Raw genomic sequence first — 17,832 nt, 5'->3', positions numbered from 1 at the left:
CCCCAGACAGGGAAGGAAGAAGATTGGACAATATTAGGAAGAGATTTTCCTCGCTGGCGGCGATCACGGTGAAGGCGGCTAACTCCTTGCCCATTTTGGGAAGGTATTATTGCCAGATGTGCGCGGACATGTCTGCTTATTTAGACCTCTTGCTTGAGGATGCCAAGTTGGATGCAAGGAAGGTGCTGCAGGAGGGTGAGCGCATTGCGGCTGAGATAATTGACTGCGCAATCGACATTTCATTGACCGGTTTCTGACAACTCGCAGGAGCAGCGGTCTTGCGTAGACAGGGATGGCTGAAGTCTACTTCCTTCCATCCGGAGGTTCAGAGCAGAAGTCTGGACATGGCGTTTTTATGAGGAAAGCCTCTTTGGAAAGCATGTGGATGACATGCTGCAGACCATCAAGACTGATACGGACACAGCTAAATCCCTGGGTACGTTACAGTACAGGACACAGCCTTTTCGTGGGGCGAGGGGTAGAGGAAGTTACTCCTTTCGAGGTGGATTCCAACAGTATACACCCCAGTACCAGTCCTCTTCGGCAGGACCCCAGCAACAATACAGACCGCAACAGCAGCATTATCGACTGCCATCTACCGCTGCTTATAGGCACCCCGCAAAGGGAAGGTCAACTGCCTGTGGAAGAGATACCGGCATAAAACAATGACCAACCGACCATACCAGCTTCCTATGCTACCTGAGCCTCGAAAATTGGGGGTCCCATCACTTCTCACTTCTTGCGCCTCTTAAATACCGGAGATCACATGACCTCCAGGATGCGTATTTTCATGTCCCAATACACCTAAACCATCGCAAATTCCTCAGGTTCAAGGTGGCTGGTATGCATCTACAGTTTCGGGTCCTTCCCTTCGGTTTAAAATCAGCCCCCAGAATTTTTATGAAGATGCTGGCTCCAGTGGCGGTGCACCTACGTCAGTTGGGCATGCAGGTGTTTCCGTATCTCGACGACTGGCTCATCAAAGCATCCTCAAGGGCTCAGGTGGTACGCCACACAACCACCTGCCTCCAGTTGTTCAAAGATCTCAGACTTATCATCAACTACCAAAAGTCATGCGTTCGTCCCACACAGAAATTGGGTTTCTTGGGAGCGGTACTGGACACTGTCCGCAGCAAGGCGTACCCGTCTCAGGAAAGAAAACAGAAGCTGAACACCCTGGCCCGCAAGCTCTCGACAAAAAAGTGAGTTTCAGTTCGCACCTGCAAGTCATTACTGGGAATGATCTGGTCATGCATTCTGCTGATCCCAGATTGCAGCCTGCATATGCGACCCATACAGGAGCAGTTGGACGCTCAGCGGCTTCAGGTGCAGGGCCCATTCGAGGACAAAATTCTCATCACGTCGGCAATGCGGACTGCCATGTCTTGGTGGGCAACACCGACCAACTTGTCCAGCGGTCTTACGTTTCTTCATCAGATGCCCTGTTACATAGTGACAACGGATGCCTCCCTCGAAGGGTGGGGTGCCCACCTTCAAGATCTACAGATCAGTGTGTCCTGGACTCGAAAAGACAAACAACTCCACATAAACTAGCTGGAGCTCCAAGCAAAAGATTTGGCTCTAAAAGCCTTATTACCAAGGCTTCAAAACTCAAATGTTTTGATCAGGATGGACATTACTACGAGCATGTTTTATCTAAACAAGCAGGGTGGCACAAGGTCTCTACAACTCTCGCAACAGGCTCAGAACATCTGGAAATGGGCCACAGCGAACAACATTTCTCTGAGGGTGGAGCACGTGCTAGGACAGACCAACATCCTAGCAGACTTCCTGAGCAGGACGAATATCCTGTACCACGAGTGGGAACTAGACCAGGAGGTTCTCGACCAACTCTTCCGATTATGGGGCAGACCAAATCTCGATCTGTTTGCCACATTCGAGAACTAGAAATGCCCTTATGCAAGCTGGCTTCCCCAAAAAGGGTCGTGGGGGAATGCGTTTTCGATGACATGGTCAGGAGTATATGCCTACGCCTTTCCTCCGATCCCACTGATACCGAGAGTCATCAGCAAGATGAAAACAGATGGTTGTCGCCTTCTATTAATAGCACCCAGGTGGCCCAGGCAGGTGTGGTTCATGGAATTCCTCATGTTCTCCGAACAACCACATGTGCTACTCAGATGGAAGCCAACTCTGTTCTGGAACAGGTACTGCCATATTTGTTACACTTGGCAAAGTCTGGTCTCTCATATTCCTCTATCCGAGTGCACATGGCAGCAATTTCGAGGTATCGCCGATCTAAAGACACTGTCTCGTTATATTCTACCAGGATTGTAAAGCAATTCCTTAGAGGTCTGTTTCAAACCTTTCCACCGGTGCAAAAGCCTCTGCCGTTATGGTCTCTAAATGTGGTCTTGGGCAACTCATGAAACCCCCTTTTGAGCCGATCCACAAGTCAGAACTGAAATTCATCTAATGGAGAACTGCGTTGTTGCTGGCTCTTACTTCGGCTAAGAGAGTAAGTGGCATACAGGCCTTCGCCACCAAAGAGCCTTTTCTTCAATTCACCACTACTGGGGTAATTCTTAGGATGAATCCCAAGTATATTCTGAAAGTGCCCTCAAGTTTCCATTTGAATGAGCCGGTCATCTTGAAAACCTTTTTTCCTAACCCGCAGACGGTAGCGGAAAAGGCGTTGCATTCGTTGGGTATTGAGAGATGTTTGACGTTTTACCTTCAGAAAACATGGAACATACGCAAATCAGACCATTTATTTGTGGCTTTGGAGATGCGAGGAAGGGCTTTCCAGTATCCAAACAGACTATTGCCAGGTGGATTGGCCTGGCGATCCAATTCGGTCATACTCAGACTGGTAAATCGCTCCACAGCAAGGTGAGAGCTCATTCTACAAGGGTGGTAGCCATGTCGGCAGCACTCTTCGCGGGAGTGCCCCTGCAGCATATTTGTAGAGCAGCCACGTGGTCCAGCCAACATACTTTCACAGGACACTACTGTCTCGAAGAGATGTATAACATGGACACAGCAGTGGGGCAATTAGTGCTGAAGCATTTATTTTGTTAAGGTGAGCCTCTCCGGTCATCCCACCTCCACAAACACGGTATGTGAACTACGTTTCCTTAATCTGGTCAAGGTTAACTTTGCTACTTTTAATGGTTATTGTGGTTATTAGTATTGTAGCTAGCTTGATACTTATCGTGATGTTTATGGTTATGGTTATTGTGCCTGATTGTTATCTTCCTGTGAACATTGGTATATTGCTATTGAATAATGACTAGGAGTAGAGTTACTCTTATTATTATTATTATTATTATTATGAGAATACAGCTAGTACCTAGTTAGCCAATATTACTGCTCACTACTCTAATTCAAGCATGTGAATCTATGAAAGATCCAATACTGGAGAAGAAAATTAGTTGCTTACCTATAACTGTGGTTCTCCAGTATTGGTATGTTTCATAGATTCACATGCAAACCACCCGCCTCCCCTCAGAGGCTCCCCTTATGGATGAACTTTCTGCTCCACACTTGTACTATAAACTCTGAGGGAGAGAGCCTCTGTTGGGAGTATTCTAGAGGGTGTTGATGCCTGATTGGCTGTAGCTCAAGTTTGGGTCTTTTTTTATAAAAGAACATGGATAGGCTATAAAGGTGCCTATTTGGGCCATTAGGGCCTAGTGTGTAACACTTACTGCTATATGTACTTCAAATTACCATGAGGCTCCCACCTCGACTATGGGGATGATTCAAGCATGTGAATCTATGAAAGACACCAATACTGGAGAACCACAGTTACAGGTAAGTAACACATTTTCTTCCTTATGTGTTCAGGTTTGCAGCCACTGCACAGCTGTCCTCTGTCTCTTGACCATGAAGAATTTCTTATCAGAATCACCTCTGTTCCTCATATAAATGAGCTAGAAGGTTTATCAGCTTGTTACAGCCACCCTACACCATCGTATTTCTGGATAAATTGTTTCTAAGGTCTAAAGTGGCCTTTCCACTAAAAGTTGTGACTCCTTCTCACGTTGGACAGTCCATTACTCTTCTGAAGTTCTTTGCTCACCCCTCGAAAGGGGAGAAGAGACTCAATCACTTGGAACCCAAATGAACAATCTACTTTAACATTGATGGTAGCAAAGACCATCAGGTAGACTATAAGCTCTCTGTGGGTTTCTCCAGGGCAAAGAAATGCAAGGCCTTGCAGAAAAGCACTTTGTTCTGGTGGATAGCCCTGCACGTTCGCCATTTCACAATGGCCAAAGCTGCGATCACTGTGCTCGCACAGCTGTCCTGGATATTTGTTAGGCGACAACATGACCATCAGTGTACAGGTTCGTGAAGCACTATTGCCTTTACAGCTATGTCTGACAGGAATGGAATTTTGACTGTTCATTCATGCAGGACTTTTTGTTATGAGTCATTCCACAGATCCACCATTGGGAGAGCTACTGCTTTGGTATGTATTCCTAAGGATTTTAAATGTGAGCGATCTGCAGTTACAAGTATGCATCAGAAGATCAAGTTACTTACCTTCAGTAACATTTTTCTGGTGGATGCTCTATCGAACCACAGATTCCTCGCTTCAATCCTGCCTCCCTGTTCAATGCAATGGACACTTTACCACCTAAACAGTTTCCAAATTAAAGATCTGCACACTGGCACAAGTCATTTTTAGGGTCGAGCCTGGTCGCATGCGCTTGCGCATGCGTATCGCTAGCGAGACGCTTTAGGAATGAGAAAAGGGCTCAGAGCCCTGTCCACGTCACGTCAGTTTATTTCATTGGTTCGTGGGCTTGCCTATTAGAATTGGCTTGCTTTCATTAGTGGAAGGCACGCATTTGTCATGCCTTTTCCGGTGGTTAGCCCTCCTCGAGCGCAGCGACCAAGCACTGAAAACATGCAAGGCTCGCTGTTTCCCTTCAGGTTTGTGGACTACTTTTTAGCGTTGAGCCTGCGTCGCATACGTATCGCAGCAAGACGCTTTAGGTATTAGAAAAGGGCTCGTAGCCCTGTCCACGTCTGCTTGCTTTCATTAGTCGAAGGCACGCATACGTCATGCCTTTTCCGGTGGCTAGCCCTCCTCCAGCGCAGCGACCAAGTACAGAAAACATGCGAGGCTCGCTGTTTTCTGTCCGGCTCGTGGACTACTTTTTCTCAAATTTACTAGCGCGATCTCGCTTGGCAGAAGTCGAGCGCTTTACACAATTACTTGCACTTTTTCGGGTTACGTACATAAATGCACTTTTTCCAATAGGTGAAAAGTTGGGTTAGGAGTTTACAACGCTATCAGCTCTAACATGAGCAAACGCGAGACCCGTTGCATTGCAAATGCTTATTATTTTTGCTCGCAGCGCGATCTCGCTTGGCAGAAGTCGAGCGCGCTGCATAACATCGACCCTGTTACATAGTTAATTGCACTTTTGCCAGTTAGGTAGAGAATTTCACTTTGGCCGATAGGTTTTGTTACAAGTGAACTGTAGCAGCGCGATCGCGCTGTTTTTTTCCATTCGATGTGGCAAGAAAAGTCCGGTTGGGAGTTTACAACTGCTAATAGTTGTAACTCGTTTTATTTGTGGTTGCTATAAAAGTGTTTCCTAGAGGTGGCGATTTTCTTACATCCTTCTCCCCAGCATCAGTGTGTCGTCTCCGCCCTGCAGACGAACAAGATAAGACCGCAGGTGAGTTGTTGCCACAGTCCTGCTAGCATTTGATAGAAACTTTTACATTTGAAGCTAATTGTTCAAGTGAAAGAGAAACGTACAACTTTGTACGGTAAAAGCACACACGGAAATGCGTACGAGTTACATTTTGTTACAGATAATTGCATAGCTCCATAGTAAGGCCTCGTAGCGCTCCCTATTATTATATTGACGTTAACCTGAGGCACGCACTCTGTTCATGTTACTCTATCACCTCTTCTGGGGTTCCTGCAAAAGGAGAAATGACTTAGTTTGGGGATGTCATACAAACTAAGGTCTTGTCACAAAGCTCAGCCAAGTAAGCTTATTTATTTCTTTATTTTTGACAAATGGAGCCAGCATAAACTAATTACAATGTAACTAAAGTGACAAAACACGTCCCGTATCCCTGTTACATTAATGGACCGGCCTCTAACAACAGAGCTACTGAGCTAGACCAGGCCGTTCAAACAACAATGCGTGGCATGCGCTGTGTGCATCTGTCAATGTATTGACCTGCCCTGTGTAGAAACCACTGGAGGAGGAAGGCCATACCGGCTGATGAAGGCAGGAACTTGGTGACCCTTGGGCAGAGGAATCTAGTCTTAGCAAGGTCCCCGATGATATCTGGCCCAATCGAATCTGGAGGCGCTGCATTCCCATTACTAGTGCTATTTCCACAGTGTTACTGTTTTTTAAAATATATATATATATATATATAAACTTAAGTAACATACTGTTTGCTAGTTTACTGTAAAGCGCCTGGGTGCCTGCGCCGCTAGGAAGAGGGTGGAGGGGAGACGAATGCGTCTCTCCTCAAAGGTAAGTGTGTTGTGTTTTTTTTTTTTTTTTTTCATTTATTGTTTTGTGACCCACACCCCTCTGTCCCTTCGCTCCCTGTCTTCCCCCACCCCCATACCCCTCTTCAGTGGCAGCCACCACTGGTCCCTGTGTTTCTGTTGGCGTCGGAGCTGGTGTTCTTTTGTTCGGTCTGACAAAGTTGTGGCCTCCTGGGGTTCTTCTTCTGCAGGGGATTCCCGTCTTCCCTTCTCTGGTTGTCTGTTTGGTCCAGGGGACATCTCTCCCCCTGCCCTGTGTTCATGTGGGAATAGTGCTTGATCACCTGTCGTCTCTGGGCTTCATGGTGGGCAGTAGTAGAGCGCTTTGCATCACATCGACCCTGTTACATGTATATTTGCACTTTTGCTGGTTACATAGATAATTGCACTTCGGCCGATATGTTTCACTGCAAGGAAACTTGCATTTCCTTTTGTGTGTTTGCTTTGTGCTTATGGAGGCTGTTGGCTCGCTTAGCTGAATCTGTTTTACTTTTCAGTTTATGTGGCAAGAAAAGTCTGGTTAGGAATTGACAAAGCTAATAGCCTGTTAGAATCTGCTTGCTTTCATTAGTGGAAGGCACGCATACGTCATGCGTCATGCGTCATGCCTTTTCCTCGAGCGCAGCGACCAAGTACCGAAAACGTGCGAGGCTCGCTGTCTCCCATTAGGTTTGTGGACTACTTTTTCTCTATTTTCGCAGCACGATCTCGCTTGGCAGAAGTCGAGCGCTTTGCATGACATCGACCCGGTTACACAGTTAATTGCACTTTTGCCGGTTACGTACATAATTGCACTTTTGCCGATAGGTTTCATTACGAGTGAACGGTAGCAGCGCGATCACGCTGTTTTTTTTATTTCAACGTGGCAAGAAAAATCTGGTTGGGAGTTTACAACTGGTAATAGCTGTAACTCGGACAAATGCGAGACCCTAGTGCATTGCAAATGCTTGTTTTTTTTTTTTTTGCGATCTGCGTCCAAGGGCGCATGCGGTGTCCAGAAAGAAAGTGACGGCAGCGTTCTTGGGTGGCGCTGATATGCGGCTCCAGCTGTCACTTCCAAGGCAAAGGTTGCCTACTCAGAGCTGCACGGCACCACCTGCTGGCTCGAGGGGCTATGCTTAAATCTTCCAGGCTGGCACCTAGGGATATTCCAAAGGTTAGGAATCTGCAGTAGAATAGATAGCCACTAGAAAGAGCATTACCAAAGGTAAATAACTTGTTAAATTTCAGCCCCGCTTTCCACACCCAGATATGTAAATTGTGCATGCAGACAAACGGGACTAAACAGGGGAAAGTCCTGCTCACATGGGACTCATTTACAAACATTTATTGGCTCAATGCAAAGGAGAGACAAAATACAAATACATTCCGGAGTTGTGTAAAAGATAATCTAAGAAAGCAAGCAAAATAAAATAAGTTATCCTTTGTTAAAAAATATCAACAATGCACCGTAGTCGCTCAGTGGCAAAGTCTATAGGTTTCGCCTTTGCTGATTTATTGGTTTTAACACTGCACTTTGGCAATACTGTTGAAGGATATGTTATAGCATGCACCATGGTGTATGCTGTAAATTTGTTTGCATCCTCACACGTACTCGCATGGATCTTGTTCTGCGGCGGCCCCAGCAGCATGGTTATATGTGCACATCTATCACCACAGACGCATCGTGACTCAGTGGTCTTTTTTTCCTTTAATATACACTCTCCGAGCAATAAATTAAAAAAATAAAATGTGCTCATGCACGTTCTCGGAAAGGATTTACCCAGCAATATATTGCAGCTGCCAGGTTGTCTTAAAATGTGAAAAAAATGAAAGTCAAGTATGCAAGGAGATTGGTATGGGAAAGTTAGTTAACGCTGCCAAGTAGCAGCACACATGGAGGGATGGGAAAGCAAAGGAGGCGGGGCATCCTTAGGGGGGAAGCAAACACGCTGGGGGATGGGAGAGCAACGCAGAGCAGAGAGTTCCTGGATGGAAGGGGGGGTAGCAATAAAACGCTTGCGCTCCGTGTGGTGCTAAAAGTAGTTCCTAGAGTCTGAGCAGTGAAAGGATACACGTCAAGGGATGGAAATGAAGCTGAGCTCCAGGGAAGAGACAAACGCAAGAAGAGGAAGGAAGGCCATTGATTAAGAAACAAGCAAATAGTGACAAGAAGCACAAAACCCTCTGTTCTTCTTAATATTATCCTCAATAGATGTTTTGAGAGCCAACAGCTGATGTTTTGTAAGCGAGACCTAAAACGGTGGTATGATTGGAACAAATCTTTAATAACAAATGGCAGTGTCACTGAGCCTCCGGATGCTGTGTTTGAGGGTGTAGCAGTCAATCAATTGATTCCACACTTGAGGAGGAGAGAGGGATATTTTCAGTCCGCCCCCTAGTTATTCACAAGCAGCCCATCTTAATAGAAATGTAGCAGATGCTGACAATGCAACAAATCCGATTTTACAAGACTGATCATCGAGGAGGCGGGATATAGAACAAGCTCAAATCAAAGATTAAAAGGCTTGGTAGCAAAGTTGGAAATCTAAGTGGCGTGCATGTCCGCCTAAGCTTTGCTGAAATCATTGACTATTTGTTAGTTCTCAGTGACCCCCAGCAATATTAATGCAAAATCTACTAGACATTCCCCCATATGTTCTCCTGAGGTTTATGTTCTGTGTTGACAGTCTGAGTGTGCCTGGCATAATATGGATCCTGTGATTAGGAGTCTGTGACCGTAGGGACAGTCCTCTTTTATGCACTATTAAAGTGCACACGCAAATCTTTGCAAGAAGCCCTACAAATTCTTATGTTTCCATGAATAATGCACAACTCAAGAGTTGGGTATGGTGTGGAAGCTTGCGTTGCACTGCTGTGGGCTACTTCACTGCTCCCGATCCAGAATACTTGACCTTTGATTGGTCCACTCCCCTGTTCCAGTCGACAAAAATGTGGGTGTCGTCAAGTATGCGTCTTTGGCTTCCCCAGAGCTTTTTGCACATTCTAGCAACCCTAAAGCTTTCAAACATGTTTCCCAAGTGTCCCCACACAAAGCCTACGCAGCCACTAGGAAGGGTTTCTGTTAGTATAACGTATTGCTGGGGAGGTTGTGGAGACGTAGCGGTAAACTGGTTACTAACTAGATCACCTGGGTGGTCAAAGATTAATCTCTAACACAGCTCAACCTTTATGTCACACTTATCCTGACTTACAAAGTCCTGTCTTGCTTTTAGTTACCTGTGTGATAGTGTGGCTTCCCGAGCCAGCCATTACTCACACAAAGTGCTTGTAGACCATCACATTCCACTGAGAGTCGATAGACAGACAAAAGAGTGGCACACCCACCACAAGATACAGCAGTGGGTGGAGTGGTCTTTGTTGCTTTTGGTTACCTGTGTTAGACCTGGCTTGGGAAGCCACCCACTATCTATCTATCTATCTATCTATCTATCTATCTATCTATCTATCTATCTATCTATCTATCTATCTCTGACTCACACTCACGTTGATAGACAAAAGAAAAGTGGCACACCCACCAGATGATACAGCAGAGGTGGAGTAAGCTTGGTTGCTTTTGGTTACCTGTGTTAGAGAGTGGCTTCCCAAGCCAGGCATGACACATACACAGTGCTGGTGGACCATCAAATTCCACGGAGAGTCGATAGACACAGCTAAAATAAGAGTGGCACACCCACCACAAGATACAGCAGTGGGTGGAGTGGTCTTTGTTGTTTTGGTTACGTTTGTTAGAGTGGCTTCCCAAGCCGGGCATCTAACACACACACACACACACAGTGCTGGTGGTCCATCACATTCCACGGAGAGTGGAGAGACTCGGACAAATGAAGAGTGACCCTCCCACCAGAAGATGCAACAGAGACCACTCCACCTCTGCTGTTTTTGGTTACCTGTATTAGTGGGTGGCTTCCCAAGCCAGGCCATTCCACGGAGAGTCAAGAGACAGACAAATGGAAGGTGACACACCCACCACAAGATTAAGCAGTGGGTGGAGTGGTGTTGGTTGCTTTTGGTTACCTGTGAGAGAAGGTGACTTCCCAAGCTAGGCATCCCCCACAAAGCGCTTGTGGACCATCCGTTCCTTGTAGAGTCGAGGGACGCAGACAAACCAGGAGTGCCCCACCCACCACAAAATAGGGCAATGGGTGGAGTGGCCCTTACTTCAGTGTGTGGTCTGTCGTTGTGATGGTTAACATTGTCTGCTTTCTGATCAATATCTTCTTCTTATTTTCAGGCTACGGCAATGTTGCCCCCAAGACCTCGGCCGGACGCCTCTTCTGTGTCTTCTTCGGTCTCTTCGGGGTGCCGCTCTGTCTCACCTGGATTAGTGCTCTCGGGAAGTTCTTCGCGGGGCGGGCCAGAAGACTAGGCCAGTTTATGAGGAAGAGGGGCATAGGTCTGGTAAGTTTTACATCATCCTGCTAGCTTGCAGGTGTTTCAAGAAGTATATTTTAGTGTGGTGCAGTGTGTGCTGTTGGGGTTATCGTGAGATTAGCAGGTGTTAGGTCAATGGCTAGTGTAGGTTTGGCTTCTTTACTACTTGTTTACTTCGGCCTTTTTTCACCTCGACATTTTAAATTCAGTTTTATGTTCCTTTAAAAAACACATAGCTTCCAAGTAATGATTCTGGCAGACATGCACCTGATGTGGCTTTAGCTCACCCGCCCGGATTTCATCGCTGCCAATCCCCCACCAGGCCCGTGGCTTTCACAAGGCAGCGGCGGAGTCCATAGACGCCTCGGGCTCGAGTCGTGGCCGGCAGCAGGTGACTTTGTTTTGCAGCCACCTGTGGGGAAATATTCAACTGCGCCTTACTGAGTCTGAAAGCTGGAGCAAGTAACTAGAGGGAGCGCTTTGTGAGCTTTGAGGGGCGCAGACACAAAGGCACAGCTGTCCTCACGGGGATGCCCCCCAGCATCGGGCCCAGATCCCCTCCTGTCTAGACCGGGAGGCTCCCGTCTCTGCTGAGCCTCCAGTGGTTTTCCACTGCTGACCACGCCGTGCAGCCTGTGGTCTCTTGTCCATCTCTCTCAGTATTGTTGTCCGTGGCAGTGTTTTACTTGTGAATTCCAGGAGGGGGCCGGGGAGCTGTGTAATCATGCAGGAGGCGGAAACCCCCAAAGTCTGACCTTCTGTCTCCTTCTCCTGATGCAGAGGAAGGCCCAGTTCATCTGCACGGCCATCTTCATCGTCTGGGGCGTGATGGTGCACCTGGTCCTCCCTCCCTTCGTCTTCATGGCCACCGAGGGCTGGGACTACATCGAAGGCTTCTACTTCTCCTTCATCACCATCAGCACCATCGGCTTCGGGGACTATGTTGCTGGTAAGTTGAAGGCGTGGGTCACGTTTCTGGTGTGTCGTTGCTGGGGCCCCCGGCCCCCTCCACTGCGCGTTGTTGCCCCCAGGAGGGGGTGCCCTCTAAAATAACACATCGGGTTCTATAGGTCTTCATACTGCACTGGGGCTATTCAGAATTGCTGAAAGTCCCGAAAGTTGCTATTACTCCGTGGTACTAATACTTAATGGTACTCCATTTGCCTACCTCGCAAGGATGGAAGACTGAGTTTGCCATTCCGGGGTTCCAACCTGACTATCCTCCCGCCTCATTTGTTCGAGGCAGATGTTCTGCTCCCCGATTTTCTTTTCTGCAATCAGTGCCCATCCCTGCATATGTGTGGCCTGCGCTTTGTTCACGCCTGCGTCATATACCTTCTTATTCCTCTACATAAGCCCCACGGTATGTATGCAGTAGTCCTAAATATTGATGTAATTTTGTTTTCTTACTCTCGTAGTAGTAGTTTATTTTTCAGGTTTGTAGCATGCCCAGACTACCCCACTGAGAGCACATTTTGAAATAAATGAGAAGAAATGTTTGTATATGTACAATATTGGTCTGTTTCTGCAACCTATGTGTACGTCATTTGTGATTACATTTCATGAAAACTTATTTGCGACTTATGGCAAGCCCCCCCCACAAAACAAGTAATACCCTGTACGCCTCTATCTAAGTCTCATGTAGATCGTTAACATGTCATGAATCCATGTTCCGCCCACACTAAAGAGTACAATGCTTTGACATCTCCCTTTACCACTTACATTCTTGGCGAAGATCTTTTGTTGACCTGAATAATTGCTCCTGATGTGAAGCACAAACATGGGCTTAACCAGCTACCTGGAAAACTTGACAGCTCGAGTAAACGATACTGAAGTAATCTGGTTGTGCATGAAAGCTTCTCAGTAGCAACATTGTTTTCTTGAAACCTGTTTTTTTTTGGCTAAGGGTGTCTTCTGTTCTCTCCTTAGGTGTGAACACCAGCATCCGCTATAGTGTCTTGTACAGATACTTTGTGGAGATGTGGATCTACATGGGCCTGGCCTGGCTCTCCCTCTTCATAAACTGGAAGGTCAGCATGTTCGTAGAAGTCCACAAAGCCATCAAGAAGCGGCGGAAGAGGCGGAAGGAGTCCTTCGAAAACGACCCTGACCCGAAGGAGGCAAAGCCTCTCCCTGTGACCACCTCGAAGGACCTCAAGATCTTCAGCTTTCTATCCAAGTCGCAGGAAACCTACAACGATCACATGAAGCAGATCGGCAAAAAGTCAGCCAAGGGCAATAGTGAGCAAATCACCGGTGAGGGTAAAAGCGCGAATGGACAAACCCCTCCCAGATCAAATTCTCAAAAGAAACGCACAGACTTCCAAGTGAAGTACTCGAAGAGCAATGGGACCACTTTTGACGAGACCGTGTTTTCCAATGGGGACAGAAAAGGTAATGGGGTGCGCTCCCTCAGTAACAAGGATACCACCATGTTCGTGAACCAGTTGGACAGAATCAGCGAAGAGGAAGGGGAATTGTGGGATGCCAGGGAAAACCGCCCATTGATCTTCGAGAACGCCAATATAACTTTTGTGAACGAGATGGGCGAGGATGACCTTTTGGGTGATGACAAATCAAAGTCCTCCAATGAGGAGAATGCAGTAGAAGTGGAGACTCCTCAGAATGAAGACAAAGAGTCTTGCACCGACGAATCTTCTGTGTCGAGCAGCGAGGAAACCTCAGTCTCCTATGAGCAGCTTACGAACGATTACAAAGTTGACAACATAACTGTCACCACGTGACATGGTTCTGAAGACTAGTATTTTAATCCATAAAATGAGTTACTGACCAAAAAGAAGACAGTTCTATGGTTCTGCCAGGCATGACCAGGAATTTTTCTTTTCTGTTTTTTTTTTTTTTAATTAAGTTTTTGTCTATTTTAAGAATGTAAGAGCATGGGCAATCTTATGCTTGAAATCTTTGGTCTTCAAACTGAGCCAATTGATAACATTGAACCGGTTCTACAAGTGATGTGTTATTTGGGAAGACAAGCACTCCTACACTGGAACTTGAAGTCGTTTGAGTCCCTCTTTGGAGGACGACTCATTCAGGATCGGAACTACGTGCAATTTTAAGGAAGCGAATTTGGAGCTGAAGAACTTTTTTTTAGTAGATTGATTGGTTTGTATCTCCTATGAATGCTATTGAGAATCCTTACCTTGCCCATATTGGTCTTAATGTCCCAGTAACTGTTCTTCCAGTGTCCATGGAGACCTGGTTAGTGCAGCTATGCAACAAACCTTTACAGAGACAGTAGTTGATGCCGAGCACGATCAAAACACATGAGCAAGAACGCTGAAAGAAACCTTGGAGGGAAGTGAAGTGCTGTACTTGAAAACGACAAGGAAGACTGTCTCTACCTCATGTGGCTGATAAATGAGTGGAGGTTACCCATTCGACAAGACCTTCTTCAGGGCTCTCTATTGTGGAATGCGATGTCCATCTTGGTGGAACTTCTCTACCCACTGCTGCACTTTCCGATGCAGTGAACTCCTGTCCACCGCAGACGAAGGACACTTTGCTTTGACCGGTACTGACACGTCTTCTGAACTGAATAGGAGGGTGATTCTTTTTTTATAATTCAGAACATGCCACAACTCTGGCATTTTTAGGGGGCTTTTGTGCATGGTATGGATCAAAATGCAGTTGTTAGGTGTTCGTACGGTTATAGTTTTTATTTGTTATCCCTCCCGCAGGATCCCAGCTCAAATGCATCTTTTAGATGCCTCTGATCATAGGGCGCAGGTTGCCATAGTGTTTAGTATTTTATTTTTTAATGTATAAATACTTTTGTAAGGACTTCCCTCACTCCTTTGAATGTTTGCACACTTTGAAACTCTTGGCTCTCGTTTTGACAATAGGAAGGTTAGTACCTGATGTGTAATCTCCGAGCATTGCTTCCCAGGACATGCCATCGAAATACTTTAAAACCTGTCATGAAAGCAACAATGTTCCTCTGGTTTGGAGCTGCAGGCAGGCTTAGCTTTGTGCAGCTCGCTGCAGTCATTGTACGCATTGCTTTGTCACTGTTGCCACCAAGGCAGACAGCTTCCTACACAGAAGTACATGAACATTCGCTACTCCGCCTCACATTGTGCTCCCCAGGTCTCTTCTTGCAGGGGGGGGCTTGTGCGACAGTATGGGCAGGCCTTCCCTGGCACCACAGTTCCTCCTTTGCCATCCTCGCCTTCCTGCTTCTCATCCAGGAGCTGCAGGGGGCTTCACCGGGATCCCAGACTTTGGGCATTATTTAGAGTTTAGTGGAGGGGGTGTTACTCCGTCACAAACTGGTATCCTGTCCACCATATCATGATCACATTATAGCCCACGGGAATCGTAATACAGTGGATTAGATATCTGTCATGTTTGTGACAGAGTAATACGTCTGCCAAACTCTAAATCAGGCCCTTTGTTGTGGGAGGTGCAGATGGGAGAATCCTTGCCTCACTAGCCCCCCCCCCCCCTCATAAAAGGCTGTCTTTGTAAGAGGGGCCTCCCTGAGGTCTTTACCCAACAGGAACAATCCCTGTGTCCTAACGACCTATTCACTGTGATAAATTATTTGAAGCAACAAGGTATTCATGGATGCATTATCCACCATTAACGACCATATGTTGTCCTCTCACTTTTAAAGTTGCTGTTAAATGTTTTTTTTTTTTACTTTACCTTTATTTTAGGGCCTTTTGCTGCTTTGTTCTTTCCACATTTGTAAATGAACATCTTGTATAGCGATTCACATTGCAAATTCTTAACATTGAATTTTTTCTGCCTGAGGTGTCTTGATGTTGTCTCTGAAGATGGGGTCCCTGCTCATTCGTTAGTGTGGTTGTTTGAGATATTTAATGCTGCTTGTGGCTTGCTTCTCTGTGTCGGGGTCTTTGAGTAGCGGTGCTGGCCGCGTGAACTCATTTAGCAGGTTAACCTATTGGAATTGTTCTCACTAATGGTCAGTCACAAGAGTTCCTGTGCACTGCAATCCTGTCAGGAAGCCCTTGGGACCAACCTGAGAGCATCCGAATGTATGTACAAGAGGGAGAACTGATCCGGCCAGCTGTGGCGGTCCTCTGGGAAGAAAGAGCATGCACACCTGTTGGACTGCCTCACTGGACATTAGTAGGGCCATCCTTTTTGTGTAGGCAAAATTGGTTCTGCTTGCCAGGTGGCCAGGGATAGAAGCTGATTTTTGGTTAAGATGCACAAGGAAAAGTGTTTAGCAATCAGTTTCTCAATGAAGTCACTCCAGAATGTCGGCTCCTTCTGAGCCTGTATGCCGTATTCATGTCTCACATGGCACCCTTGGGCACTGGGTCATGGGGCTGTTTTTCCAGAAAGGAAGCTGGATGGATAAGTGCGTAGGAGAGTAGAAGAAACGTGGATGGGGGGCGGTCCCCCCCCCCCACCGTGAAGCCCCCCCCCCCACCGTGAATCAGTTAAGGTCCCTCCCCTTGTGAATCAGTTAAGGTTCCTATGCATTTGTATGCATCAGCCATCTGGGCGCATACAGTAGAGGAATTCTTTTTAAGCCAAGTTTCGCATTATTGTGGCTCATGGATATTTCAGTTGGGATTAGACACGTTTACGGATGTTTGACAAAAGCCACAGAACATGTGCTGATACTGGGAAGGCAACACGTATCCCGGAAGTCTAGTCGCCTCTGTTTCAGGCAATGGCAGGGGAAGATTACTGAGCAGCCCTGCCTATGATGAAAGAAAAGCTCTGAATATTTTGCACCTGATGAGCAGAATATGCCGCCGGGTCTGTTTCGATTCTAGGAGAGGATTGACTTGTAAAAACAAGCTGTGGTAAGCTGATGCAGCTGGTTTCTTCATGCAATAATAAATCTTTCTCTTATCGCATAGAAATGGAATGTTCTGGCCGCCTGGTCGTGTTTGAATGTGGGTTTCTCCCGGCAGCTGTTCCAACTTTTTAAAAAAAGACATGGAGAGAGGTCATTTTTCAGCCGATCATACAAGAAGTGGTTGGAAAATGTGCATCTCGCTCGGCCCCGGGGCTTTGAGGGTCGTTTGTCCGCATTGAAATTTAGGTCTGGCGCTTGCATCTCGGTTGGTTGTTTTTTTGCTTTCGGCTTGTATCTCTGTTGGTTTTTGGCATGTCTGGCACTTCCATTTCTGTTGATTTTTGTCATATCTGGCGCTTGCATCTTTGCTGATTTTTGTCTGCCCGGAGCTTGCATCTCTGTTTGTTTTTTGTATTGCCTGGCGCCTGCATCTGTGTTGGTTTTTGTCTTGCCTGGCGCCTGTATCTCTGTTGGTTTTTGTCATGCCTGGTGCTCGCATCTCTGTTGGTTTTTGTCTTGCCTGGTGCTTGCATCTCTGCTGATTTTTGTCTTGCCTGGCACACCCATTTCTGATTTTTGTCATGTCTGGCGCTTGCATCTCTGCTGCTTTTTATCTACATGGAGCTTCCATCTCTGTTGGTTTTTGTCTTTCCTGGTGCTTGCATCTCTTGTTTTTGTATTGCCTGGTGATTCAATCTCTGTTGGTTTTTGTCTTGCCTGGCACTTCCATCTCTGATCTTTTTCATATCTGGCGCTTACACCGCTGCTGCTTTTTATCTACCTAGAGTTTGCATCTCTGTTTTGTTTTTTGTCTTGCCTGGCCCTTCCATCTCTTCTGGTGTTTGCCCTCTCTGGCGCTTCCAATTCCGTTGGTTTTTTTGTTTGCCTGGCGCTTCCATCTCTGTTAGTTTTTGCCCTATTTGACGCTTGCTTCAAATATGCCGCCAATCAGAGTAGGACTGATTCACCTGCTGTCCTCTCTCTTGTAAGAGAGAAGGACTTTCATGTGATTATGTGCTGCTGCAGTATTACTCACAATAGTGGCAGAGGTGTAACACACAGAGAAGGAGCTTCATGCAGAATGTGATGAGGGGCCCCTGAGTTCAGCATCTTACTGATTCGTAGGCCTTCGGTGAATGGGGGCCACCTGGAGGTCGTG

General features: G+C 46.6%; 1 protein-coding gene across 1 annotated transcript in view; it reads left to right on the top strand.

Annotated features, from left to right (window-relative positions):
* KCNK5 (potassium two pore domain channel subfamily K member 5) overlaps positions 1 to 17,564 on the top strand; it is a 124,431-nt gene extending 106,867 nt beyond the window's left edge. The window contains exons 3-5 of the mRNA XM_069236330.1: positions 10,734 to 10,900; positions 11,654 to 11,822; positions 12,803 to 17,564. Of these exons, the coding sequence (XP_069092431.1) occupies positions 10,734 to 10,900; positions 11,654 to 11,822; positions 12,803 to 13,617 (1,151 nt within the window). The 3' untranslated portion in view covers positions 13,618 to 17,564. The remainder of the gene's footprint in view (positions 1 to 10,733; positions 10,901 to 11,653; positions 11,823 to 12,802) is intronic.
* The last annotated feature ends 268 nt before the right edge of the window (positions 17,565 to 17,832 follow it).

Source organism: Pleurodeles waltl, chromosome 5 (assembly GCF_031143425.1).
Source record: "Pleurodeles waltl isolate 20211129_DDA chromosome 5, aPleWal1.hap1.20221129, whole genome shotgun sequence".
In the NCBI taxonomy this organism is placed as follows: Eukaryota; Metazoa; Chordata; class Amphibia; order Caudata; family Salamandridae; genus Pleurodeles; species Pleurodeles waltl.
This window is presented reverse-complemented; position numbering and strand designations above follow the sequence as displayed.